At 45.5% G+C, this 12,210-nt stretch overlaps 1 protein-coding gene across 18 annotated transcripts in view; it reads left to right on the plus strand.

Moving 5' to 3' along the window:
- The window catches only part of R3hdm2 (R3H domain containing 2), a 128,007-nt gene that overhangs the window by 102,846 nt on the left and 12,951 nt on the right, over positions 1 to 12,210 (plus strand). For 12 of the 18 annotated variants that reach the window (XM_032913907.1, XM_032913892.1, XM_032913844.1 and 9 more), the window contains 5 exons: positions 3,898 to 4,073; positions 8,332 to 8,433; positions 10,873 to 11,115; positions 11,435 to 11,561; positions 11,851 to 12,014. In XM_032913907.1, the coding sequence (XP_032769798.1) occupies positions 3,898 to 4,073; positions 8,332 to 8,433; positions 10,873 to 11,115; positions 11,435 to 11,561; positions 11,851 to 12,014 (812 nt within the window). The remainder of the gene's footprint in view (positions 1 to 3,897; positions 4,074 to 8,331; positions 8,434 to 10,872; positions 11,116 to 11,434; positions 11,562 to 11,850; positions 12,015 to 12,210) is intronic. The other 6 variants (XM_032913876.1, XM_032913931.1, XM_032913944.1 and 3 more) reach the window with 1 other exon arrangement.

The following is a 12,210-nucleotide window of genomic DNA, read 5'->3' on the forward strand; positions in this document are numbered from 1 at the left end:
ATGTAGTCACTGGGAAGAAGTAGACCCTCTTGTTCTTCCTGTCAACCTGTTGCCACTTTTTGGTGCCTTCTGTTCTGCTACGGTGTGGTTTTATCACAGGACTGTTTAGCTCTATGCGAGGTTGATCTGTACCTTCACACTGGTGGCCCTGTGAGGACTTTCTTGCATCCTACACCTCAAGATCTAATAGGTCTTATCTTCAGTAGACACCAGTAGTGGTGGAGCCTTTTGCTTCTGTTAGATTTCTCCTGCCCTTCTCTCCTAGTCCCCTTTTCTAATACTACTAACTCTGCCTTTAACTAGGCCTTCATTTTATTTAATTATGGTATTAGCTCCATGATTATCTTTCCACTCTATTCTAAGCCATTTTCAGGGCAAACTTACTAATCTAAAACACAGATCTACTCACATTGTCCCCTCCTAAAAATGTTCATGTTAGAGCCAAGTAGATAGCTCAGAAGGTCAACTTTCCACTGTGCAAGGATGAAGACCTGATTTTCATCTCTAGCATCTGTGTGAAAAGCCAGGCCTGGAGGCTGGAAAGATGGCTCAGCAGTTAAGAACATAGACTTCCCTTTCTTTTTCTTTCCTTCAATACTGTTTTATTCATTTTACATCCCGATTGCAGCTTTCCTCCTCCCAGCCCCACTCTTCTAAGTCCTTCCTCCCATTTCCCCTTCCCTTTTCTTCAGGGTGAGCCCCTTGGGTACCACTCTACCCTAGGACATCTAGCCCCAGCAGGACTAGGCACATCCTCTCCCACTGAGGCCCAACCAGGCAAGTCCAGTTAGAGGAAGGGGGATTCAATGGCAGGGAACAGAGTCAGAAGCAGCCCTTGTTCCACTTGTTAGGGGAAACCACATAAACACCAATCTGCTCATTTCTACAAATGCTTTCTAGTTGGTAGCCCAGGCTTGGGCCCAGATTAGTTGACACTAGAGGTCTTCTTGTGGTGTTCTTGACCCCTCTGATTACTGAATTCTATCCCCTACTCTTCCACAAGATTCCCCAAGCTCTGCCTGATGTTTGACTGTAGGTTTCTGTACCTGTTCCATTTGCTGCTGGATACAGCCTCTCAGGAGACAGTTCTGCTAGGTACCTGTCTGCAAGCATTGCAGAGTAGCATTAATAGTGTCAGGGATTGGCTCTCTTATATGGGATGGGTCTCAAGTTGGGCCAGTCATTGGTTGGCTGTCCCTGTACATCTTTTAGACAGGACAAATTTTGGGTTGAAGGTTTTGTAGGTGGATTAATGTCCCCCTCCCTCCTCTGGAAGTCCCACCTGGCTACAGGAGGTGGCCACTTCAGTCTCTGTATCCCCCTCTGGTAGGTATCTCAGCTAGGGTCACCCCCATCCTTCTCTCCCAGAGATGCCCCCCACTGATTTCCATTCTCAGTCCCAGCCCTCTCCTGTCCTTCCCGCCCCCACACCTGATTGCCATCACTATTCCCCTCCTCCTACTCAGTTCCTTCCTTCCATCCACCTCTCCTGAGTGAGCTTCATGCATCCTCCCTGGAGATCTCCTAATTACCCAGGTTCTTTGGGTCTGTGGAATGTATCATGGTTATCCTGCCCTTTCTGGCTAATGTCCACTTGTAAGTACATACTATATGTGTCTTTCTGGCTCTGAGTTTGATTCCAAGCAAGCACCCACATGGTTGATCACAAACATCTGTAATTCCAGTTCTAGGGGATCAGATGTTCTCATTTAGCCTCTATTAGCTCTAGGCACAATGTACAGCACAGATAAATAACATGCAAGCAAAACAGTCGCACAAAAAATAAAATTAGTTCTAAAAAAAAAAAGCTAAGCATGGTGGTGTGCACTTACAGTCCCAGCCCTGGGAAGAGAGAGACAGGAGGCTTTCCAGGGCTCATGGTGAGCTGGCAGAGCTGCCAATAAGCGCATAAAGCAAGGTGAATGCTTTCTGAAAACAGCACCCATTGTTGACCTTGAGTGTGATACGTGCAAGTGTGCACACACACACAGACATATTTACACTCACGTGCAAGTTCATGTTTCTATATCACCTATATAAAAAGCAGGGCAAGGTAGCACCCTGGGAAGCTGAGGTTAATTTTTTTTTTTCTTTTTTCCTTTTTTCGGAGCTGGGGACCGAACCCAGGGCCTTGCGCTTGCTAGGCAAGCGCTCTACCACTGAGCTAAATCCCCAACTCCACAAGGCTAATTTTTAAAAACACATTCTTCTCCAGCTCTCCAACCATTTCTTGAATATGACATTATCTTTGTCCCCCTCAGTCTGATAAACTTTTAGTATCCCCCTAATGCACCTCTTCTCCTTTTATTCCTCGACCCTCTAGGGGTTCCTGCTTCCTCAGCTTCTCCCTCACCCAGCTTCTCCCTCACTCAGCTTCTCCCTCATTCAGCTTTACTGTCAGTCACTCAGCTTTGGTGATGGCACTACTGGTTCTCTATCTTCTTACCAGATTTTAGGAGCTAGCCAAGGATCATACCTTAGTTCATTACAGAATCCCTCTTGCATAGTTGATAAAAGTATGCAGTATGCCTTTTCTCTTTATTTAAAAAATGTGTTGTGTGACTATTGTAAATGCCTTAGGGGCCCTGAAATGGGAAGTTTGTCGTGTGAGGGTTGTGTTGTGGGGTGGGTTATGGGTGCTTGAAGATAAAAATTGTTTTCTCAGCAGTTTCCATAAAGGATGGTGTCACACAAGTGGGAAGGAAGGAAGCAGAAGGCAAGGTTCCATAGTGAAGAATCTCTGAAGCTTAATATTTTAAGTTTTCCCATTATGAGATACAGATTGATTTTAGACAGGGGAGATGCCTCAGCGGCACCACTATATGCTAAGGAGTTGTTTGGTTGGTTAGGTTTATATATATATATATATGTATGTATGTATTATTGGTTTTGTTTGTTTTTGAGACAGGTTTCTCTGTGTATCCCTGGCTGTCCTGGAACTTACTGTGTAGACTAAACAGGCCTCAAACTCAACAGAGATCTTCCTGCTTCTACCTGGAGAACAGAGTTCTCAACCTTCCTAATGCTGTGACCTCTTTTTTTTTTAAAGAATTATTTATTATATAAGTACACTGTAGCTGTCTTCAGACACACCAGAAGATGGTGTCAGAGTTTCCATTACAAATGGTTGTGAGCCACCATGTGGTTGCTGGGAATTGAACTCAGGATCTTTGGAAGAACAGTCAGTGCTCTTTTTTTTTTAATTTTTTTTTTTTTTTCAGAGCTGGGACTGAACCCAGGCCTTGCTTCCTAGGCAAGCGCTCTACCACTGAGCTAAATCCCCAACCCCAGTGCTCTTAACTGCTAAGCCATCTCCAGTTCTGCAGTGCCCTTTTTTTTTTTTTTTTTTTTTTTTTGGTTCTCCCCGGAGCTGGGGACCAACCCAGGGCCTTGCGCTTCCTAGGCAAGCGCTCTACCACTGAGCTAAATCCCCAACCCCAGTGCCCTCTTAATACAGTGACCCCCAGCCATAAAATTATTTTTGTGGCTACTTCATAACCATAACTTTGCTACTGCTATGAATTGTAGTTTAAATAGCTGACCGTGTAGATAGTGACTTCTGTGAAAGGTTGTTTGAGGCCCACTTCCAAAAGGGATTGTGATTCCCAGGTTGAGAATTGCTGCTCTCGAACATTTTGTTCAATTCTCAAACCAGCCATTAGCATTCAAGATATTTCCTGACCCTAGGGAGCAGAAGTCTTCTATGAGGTGAACTCCTATCAACAGAGAAGCTGCAATAGGCTGTATCCTTGCATGGAGCTTTGGACAACTGTGGGACTAGGGAGAAGGAAATGAACAGAAAGGGCAAGGCAAAAGTAAAATCCTGCAGCTGGGCCCTTCAGAGTTATATTTGTGCTTTGTATTTACAACTTTGGGTGGGTCTCCTCTTTGCCTTAGGCATGGCACTAGGTGCCCCAGAAGTGTGCAACCAGGTCACCTCACCCCAGTCTGTCCGGGGCCTTCTTCCTTGTACTGTCCAGCAGCAGCAGCAGCAGCAGCAGCAACAGCAGCTTCCTGCCCTCCCACCCGCTCCTCAACAACAGCCACCCTTGAATAATCACATGATTTCACAGGTGAGTTACTACTCAAGTGCCCAGCACCCTTTGCTCTGGTTCAGGGAAGCTCTAGAAGTGAGGCCACCATGCCATTTGTAAAGTATTCTACACCTGCCCCCATTTCTTATTTGTTAGTTGTTGGGAGGGCAGAATAAGGGCAAATGTTTGGCTGAAACACTTCTTTTGTTATTGTGTTCTGTTGAGACAAGGTGTCATGAAGCCTATGTCGGCTTTAAAGTTTAGGCTGGGGACAGCCTCAGCTGATATCCTGATGTCGTCCCCCCACTTCCCAGATGCTGGGACTGCAGATGTGCACTGTCACACTCAGCTGACCTAAGAACTCCATTTACATTTCTTCCTCTTGTGACACAGGATCTGTCTGTGTAGCCCTGGCTGGTCCAGAATTCAGAATCCACCTGCCTCTACCTCCTGAGTGCTGAGAATTTTGACCCCTGGTTATCTGAGAATTTGTGGAATCTTTTACTCCATATTGTGTTTTTACCGTACCCTTTAAAGTCCTGTATAAAATTAACAAAGTCATTTCTACTCACTAAATCTATGTATGGAACTTGAAAATATCACAGCTCCAGGCCTTCTACCCCCATAGTCTGATTAGAAATGTTGGTTCATAAACACACACTTTACTTATTTGTTGGTTTACAGAGGGAATAATTTTCAAGACCCCACAACTTAATACTATAAGCCAGGTGACATGGCACATGCTGTAATTCCAGTGCTTGCGAGGCTGAGGTAGGAGGATCGGATGTGAAGATAGGCAGGGCTACAGAGTAAGTCTGAGCTCTGTGAGCTGCAGAGTAAGAATTTCAAAACTTGCTCGGCAGTGGTGGCACTTGGTTTTAGTCACAGCACTCAGGATACAGAAGCAGGCAGATCTCTGTGATTAAGGCCAACATGGTCTTCAGAGTGAGTTCCAGGATAGCCAGAGCTACACAGAGAAACCTTGGTTGATGTTGCTGTTTACCAAGGTTTAAGAAACATTGTGCTTCTGTGCAGACCATGAAAGCCATCAGTCTGAGTCAGCTCTTCTGTCAATTGAATCTTAACATTCTGCGTGGAGCTATCTCCTATAAGCAGAGCGCCTCATGACTAGAGTCCCATGTTAACCTCAGATATCCTTTGTATTCAAAAGCCCATTCGTCTCTACTTTGCTACCGTCTTTAAGTTGTTTTACCTGCCAGGCTGCTTCACTCCCCTGCCCATGGCATCTCTAAGGCAAGAATCAGTTCCCTGCTGACTCTTACTGCAACTTGGTATGCCATGTTTGGGTAATATTCATGGGAGGCCTGTCCTTTTCTGAAGAGAAATGGAGGAGGAGTGGATGGGGAGGGACAGTGGGGAGGTTGGGAATAGGGACTGGGAGGAGAGGAGGGAGGAGAAACAGCAGTCGGGATGTAGTAATAATTATTAATAATTTTGTTTTTTAAAAAAAAGAATGAATCAGTTCCCAACCTGATCAATATAATATGAACTGGAAACTCAAGTGGGAGGCTCCCAGGATGCCCTGTTAAGTCTTATTCATACAAGCTTAGGTCTTTGCTAAGACATGCATTTGGGTCTATTGCTCTGCCTGTGAGTGAGTAAAGTGTTCCTCCTCCAGCTGCCCCCCCCACCTCCCACAGTGTTCTGTCTGTCCATCTCACTGGCTAAGGTCCCAGCATTTTGTGGTTCTTTTTCTCTGAAAAAGTATATTTTAATACTGTCCTGCTCCCTCTTTTCCCTTAGTCTTTTGTCCTTTCCTTCTACCTGCTATATGTGCTTAAAACACAGCAAGAATGGAGAAGGGATAAAGAGATAGAAGAAGGGGCTGGAGAGATGGGTCAGCGGTTAAGAGCACTGACTGCTCTTCCAGAGGTCATGAGTTCAATTCCCAGCAACCACATGGTGGCTCACAACTATCTGTAATGAGATCTGGTGCCCTCTTCTGGCCTGCAGTCACATATGCAGGCAGAATGCTGTGCATTAAATAAATAAATAAATCTTTAAAAAAATCTTTAAAAAAAAAAAAAGATAGAAGAATAACCATTTGGGACTAATATTTTGGAATAAATGTCAAGTGGTAGGCTCTAAATTCCAACTTTCTGTTCCCCCTGCTCCTGCTTCTGCTGTTCCATGGAGGAGTTGTTGGTATGGAATGTGGTGTTAGGTTAGATGCTACAGATTGGGGATTCGAAGGCTTCTGTTCTCTCAGAAATATACTCTGGAGGTTAATCATAATCACAGACTCCCAAAACAATGTTACCTGGGGTACGTTTGAGTGTCCGGGGGCATTTACGAGAGTTGTTAACCTTATTGTCATCTGATATTTGTTCTGCCTTAACCTCTTCTCCCTGTCCCTCGCTTCTTCCCATAGCCTCTCCTTATTTCAGTTCTTTTCCTCCTCCTTTTGTGGTGCTGACTTCACCCCTGAGCCTCTCTTTCCTCATCTCCGTCCCTGCCTTCCTGTTCTCCTTGTTGGTCTGTCCTCATGGCTGTCAGCATGAGGCTGTAAAGTTGCACAGAAGTAATCATTGTTTGGTCCCTCAAATAATGTAGCAGTGTAGAAATGAAGGAAGTAACCAAATAAGCATGCGCCATTGTGTTCTAAGCTTTTAGGAAACTTTGGGGAAGGATAGTTATCTTAGGTCCTAGCAAAAGGCATTTGCCCAGGCCCAGACATTGTGCTGGCAAAACAAGACTCGAACTCTTCTTGGGACTCTTCAAAGCGCTCACTAAGCATAACTGACCTCCTGCACTGCTGCCAAAGGTGGCTCCAGGGAGTCAGGTGGAGGGTGAAGGCTCAGTACCTGGGTTTTGTTGAGTTGCAGTGAATGTTACGAAGGAGCCCTGTTAACCCTGTAGCTAGCGTCTCACATCCCAGAGCTTTCATGGATCCCAGAATTCACCAGTAGGTGGCAGCAGATGTCTTGTGGTCTCTTAGAGATATCCTGGTTCTGGACTTTGAGACCATCCAAGAAAATAAGGGTAGAGTAAACCAAAACCAAACCAAATCAAACCAAACCAGCAACAACAACAACAGAGTAGCAGTGGCAATCCTGGAGAGATGGTTTAGAGGGAACAAGCACTGGCTATTCTTATAGAGGATCCAGATTTGATTCCTAATACCTACATGGTGGCTCACAACCATCTGTAGTTCTGGTTCCAGGGGAACAGGTACCTTCCTCTGGTCTCTCTGGCCACTAGGGACACAACTGGTACATGTTACACATGTAGGCAAACACCCATACACATTTAAAAAGAAGCGAGACCCTCCCTTTACTATGGCCCTTCCTAGTTAAGAGAACCAGAAGAGCATTATCTTCCCACTTCCCTTCTCCTCCCAGAATCCTTATTATAGAACCCTAGACCAGACAACCTCCAATTCAGAGATCCACCTGCCTCTGCCTCCCAAGTGCTGCAGTTAAGTTGTAGGCCACCACTCCCAGCTCATGCTCCTTTAAAACTCACAAGTGTGTGGAAAATCGAAAGGCCCGAACCAGGGTAAGTCCTCCCCCAAGAGGTTTAGGGAAATAGAAAATGTATGTATGGACCAGCAACATTTGTAACTAATGTTGAACAGCTTGGCAGGCAGTGCATTCAGAAAGCCATTGGCATAGGATGTCAGTGGGGCTGAGCTAACTCACCAGGTGACAGCAGCATCCCTCTCTGGGACACTTGGAAGTCTCAGGGACTCTCAAGCCACATTCTTTGATTTAGCTCTGTGATCCAAGGTTGGCCATTCTATCGATCTCTGTTGCTTGGGGCTGAGCAGAGAGCCTTGCACTGCCACTCCAGTGCTCGGCTTAATGAGAAGGTGCCCCATCTCTAGGCATCCCTATGGCTTAGTAAGAGGGTACCCCATCTCTAGGCATCCCTACAGCTTAGTGAGTAGGTGCCCCGTCTCTAGGCATCCCTTACACAGTATCCCTTGAGTGGACATTTAGGGAGATGATGATGGAGATCCTCAGTGATTGTGTGCTCAGCACAAAATACACCTTGGGAAGGCTGTGCTTGGACTCACGTCACAGGCCTTGACCCTGAGAGTCCTGAGATAACTCACAGCTGCAGGGTTTAAGTGGCTAATGGGGCAGAGAATATACCAGGTTTCTCTGAGAGAGAGGTGAAAGCCACAAGCTACCCCAGGCTTGGTGGGCAGCCTGCTCGATGGCCATGTGATTCATATGGAGTGTCTTCTATGATTAACATGTTCCTCCCATCTGCCCCTCTGCCTCCCTCATGCTTTTCTCTTCCTCTCCACATGCCTCTGTGCTGCCCACAGCCAGTCCCGGCCCTGCAGCCCTCTCCGCAGCCGGTTCAGTTCTCTCCAAGCTCCTGTCCCCAGGTCCTTCTGCCAGTCTCTCTGCCCCAGCAGTACAACATGGTATAACCACCACTCCCTATTTTGTCTTGTCCCTGTGTGGCCTGTGTCTGTGGGATGTCTGGATCAGTCTTTGCTGGCCTTGCAAGCGTGTGGTGCTTTTGGAAGAGAGGTAGAAAGCTGTTTCTTGAGGGACCAGCACAGCATGCAAAAGATACAAGTAAATATAGGACAGGAATGACGAGCTCCTCTGGACGTCAGGAGGAATTTAACTACCTTAGGACCTCAGCTCTACCCTCTGTGTCCTTCATTTCATTTTTTCCCAGTTTATTCTGTACAGAAATGTTCTCTCTGACTTCCTTCATTGCAGACTTCTCAGGTGCCAGTTATAAAATGTTTAAATCCTACCTATCTCACTATATCAGTGTATGTTCTTCTTAGAGGCATAATTCATACTATGTAGATTGTTTGTAAAGTGAATGTAATGGCGCATACCTTTAATCCCAGCACTTAAGAGGATAAGGCAGAAGGATTGCCCTGAGTACAAGGCCAGCCTAGGCTACATAGTGAATTTCAGTCCAGCCTGGGTTAGAGTAATATCCCATCTCAAAAATAGCAAAAATAAATATATAGAATTAAAAATAAATTGTTTGCATCCAAATACAAATCCTTTGCAAATCTGATTTGCCTCATAGTAGATTACTTGATGGTGGTGATGAACCCTTCCTTTTTTACTTTATATTAATCACACCTCTCTGCTTTTTCACTAGAATCCCCTTTTCCTCCTACCTCTTATCTCCATTCTGAAAAGTGCTGGAATATGGACCTCAAATTAATCTGCAATGTAGTCCTCTTGTCATCTATTCCTGACCAAGAAGGTAGCAAAACAGTTCCCTGAAAATGGAATGGAACTAGAGGGCAACATTTTCTTTTGGTTTCTAGTATTTTGCAAAAGAACTACTCTGATGTGTATGCATGTGTGTTTGTATGTGAGTTGCTGTTCAGAGCACAGGAATCAGAACAGGAAGCTGAGACTAACCTGTCATCACAGAGTGAGATGGCGCACCCTCACTCCGTGTTTAGAGAAGGCAAGTGAGAAAAGAGGTAATTACAGCCCAGCTAGCCAGCCTCTCCTTCTAGTTCAGCCACTCACTCTGGCCTCCTTTCGGAGGTGAGAATTGGAAGTCGTTTTAAAGGGCAGGAGAACTCTAGGCTAGTGTCAAAGAACAAAGGTGGAAATGACCTGGGAAGGGAGTATGGAGACGAGCAGCAGGAGTGAGCCCACAGTTCTTGGCTGTGGAGGTACACGAGCCTTGCTGTCTGTCCGTGCTCTGGGAAGGTGTGTTCTATAAGAACAGGATTTGTGGCAAGGCAGGAGCATGGAGGAATACTGGAATCAGAAAGAGCCATATAATCTTTAATTCTTTTTTTTTTTTTTTTTTTCATTTTCTGGGTCTTCAATTCTTTTTTTTTTTTTTTTTTATTAATTTGAGTATTTCTTATTTACATTTCGAGTGTTATTCCTTTTCCCGTTTTACCGGCCAACATCCCCCTAACCTCTCCCCCTCCCTTCTTTATGGGTATTCCCCTCCCCATCCTCCCCCCTTGCCACCCTCCCCCCAACAATCTAGTTAACTGGGGGTTCAGTCTTAGCAGGACCCAGGGCTTCCCCTTCCACTGGTGCTCTTACCAGGATATTCATTGCTACCTATGAGGTCAGAGTCCAGGGTCAGTCCATGTATAGTCTTTAGGTAGTGGCTTAGTCCCTGGAAGTCTTTAATTCTTGTTTATACTATATTTCAGGTAAGAGCCCCATCTGAAGAATAACTCTAGTAACAGCTGTGATCAGGGCAGCCATTGCTGCATTTTATAGAGAGACTGTTTCTGGGTTTAGGCTTCACACAACTGACAGTTTAAAATACCATGAAATAGGCGTGAGGCTGAAGTGCCTTTCTCAAGGTATAGAAACCAGACTATCCCAAATGTTATGAGTGCTGTAGAGCAGTAGTTCTCAACCTGTGGGTTGCAACCCCTTTTGGGGGTGATATCAAATGACCCTTTCTCACGGGTTGCCTAAGACAGTTGGAAAGCTTGCATTGTAATGTACTTATATTACAATAGTAAAGTTGCAAAATTATGAGGTAGCAATGAAAATAATTTCATATTTGGGGGTGATCACCACACCATGATAAAGTGTTACTCAGGATAGCAACATTAGGAAAGTTGAGAACTTCTGCGTAGAGCATTGCTATTTCTGTCTTTCTGTTCTTGGTTTTGGTTATTAGTATATTTGAGACAAGGCCTATGTAGCCCAGGCTGGCATAGAACTTAGTATGTAGCTGAAGCTAATCTTGAACTCATGATCCTCCAACCTCTACCTCCCAAGTGCTAAGATTACAAGTGTGTGCCACCCCATCCAGCTCTGTCTGTCTTTCTGTATTGAAGCCAAGTGCATGAGATTTAACACAGCCTTAGTCCTTGAGTCCCCTACTCTCTCAACAGGCAGAAGACCTCAGCAATCCCTTTGGACAAATGAGCCTTAGCCGCCAAGGTTCCACTGAAGCAGCTGACCCGTCCTCAGCCTTGTTCCAGTCCCCACTTATCTCCCAGCATCCTCAGCAAGCTAGTTTCATCATGGCCTCTGCAGGACAGCCCCTTCCTACTTCCAACTATTCCACTTCTAGCCATGCACCACCTACCCAGCAAGTCCTGCCACCCCAAGGCTACATGCAGCCCCCTCAGCAGGTAAACAGCCCCTTCCTTCTTCCCCAGCGTTAGCCAGTGCATCAGTTGTCCCATATCACAGTCCCTTCTTCCTCTAAATAGTCTGGAAGAACGCTATCCTTATTGTCTGCTTTAGACAGTTACTGTTCTGCAGAAGGTCTTCTTTCTATACAACATAAGTGTTGTTTTATTTCAGACTTTTATAGTCATCCTCCTATAATTGTGAACCCAAATTGTCCCCATTTACAAATTCCTAATTATCAGCCCCTGAGGCATTTAGTGAATTTGCAAGTGTTACAGCTTGATTAGAGAGACCTCTTACATCTATTTCCTCTCATAGATCCAGGTTTCTTACTATCCTCCTGGACAGTATCCTAATTCCAACCAGCAATATCGACCTCTGTCTCACCCGGTGGCCTATAGCCCCCAGCGTGGTCAACAGCTGCCTCAAGCATCCCAGCAGCCTGGTAAGGAGGACTGCTGCTGTAAGACAGTGGTGCCCAAGGAGAGAAGTGCTTCCCAACTAGGGAGTTAAAGGGGGGGTGGGGAATGGGAACTCTTAACTTTCTAAGAAGGGTCCAGGATCTGTGGAAGAAGAAAAGTTAAGAGTGGAGAAGGAAGAAGGAATGGCAGTTAAAGGTGTGCGTGTGTGTGTGTGTGTGTGTGTGTGTGTGTGTGTGTGTGTGTGTGTGTTGGGGCGGGGGCATGTTTCCCACACATTCATACTGACATTTTCTGTGCCTTCACCATTCTTAGGCTTACAGCCCATGATGTCTAGCCAGCAGCAGACAGCTTACCAATGCATGCTTGGGGTCCAGCAGCCTCAGAACCAGGGCCTACTCAGCAACCAGAGGAGCAACAGCATGGGAGGCCAGATGCAGGGCCTGGTGGTTCAATACACTCCACTGCCTTCTTACCAAGTGGGTATATTCTGTGTTAAGAAAGATCACTGAGTCCTTGTGAAGCCAAAAGGGTAGGATCCCCCAGTCATGCAGACTTAAGGCTTCAATGTCATCTGTTTCCTCTAGAACCTTTCTGGGTATTTGCTTCTCAAAGCAAGCCCAGAACATTTGAGAAGAGTTTAAATTGTGGTTTTTACACAGTCATATAAGTGAG

This window comes from Rattus rattus, chromosome 1 (assembly GCF_011064425.1).
Source record: "Rattus rattus isolate New Zealand chromosome 1, Rrattus_CSIRO_v1, whole genome shotgun sequence".
NCBI classification, from domain to species: Eukaryota; Metazoa; Chordata; class Mammalia; order Rodentia; family Muridae; genus Rattus; species Rattus rattus.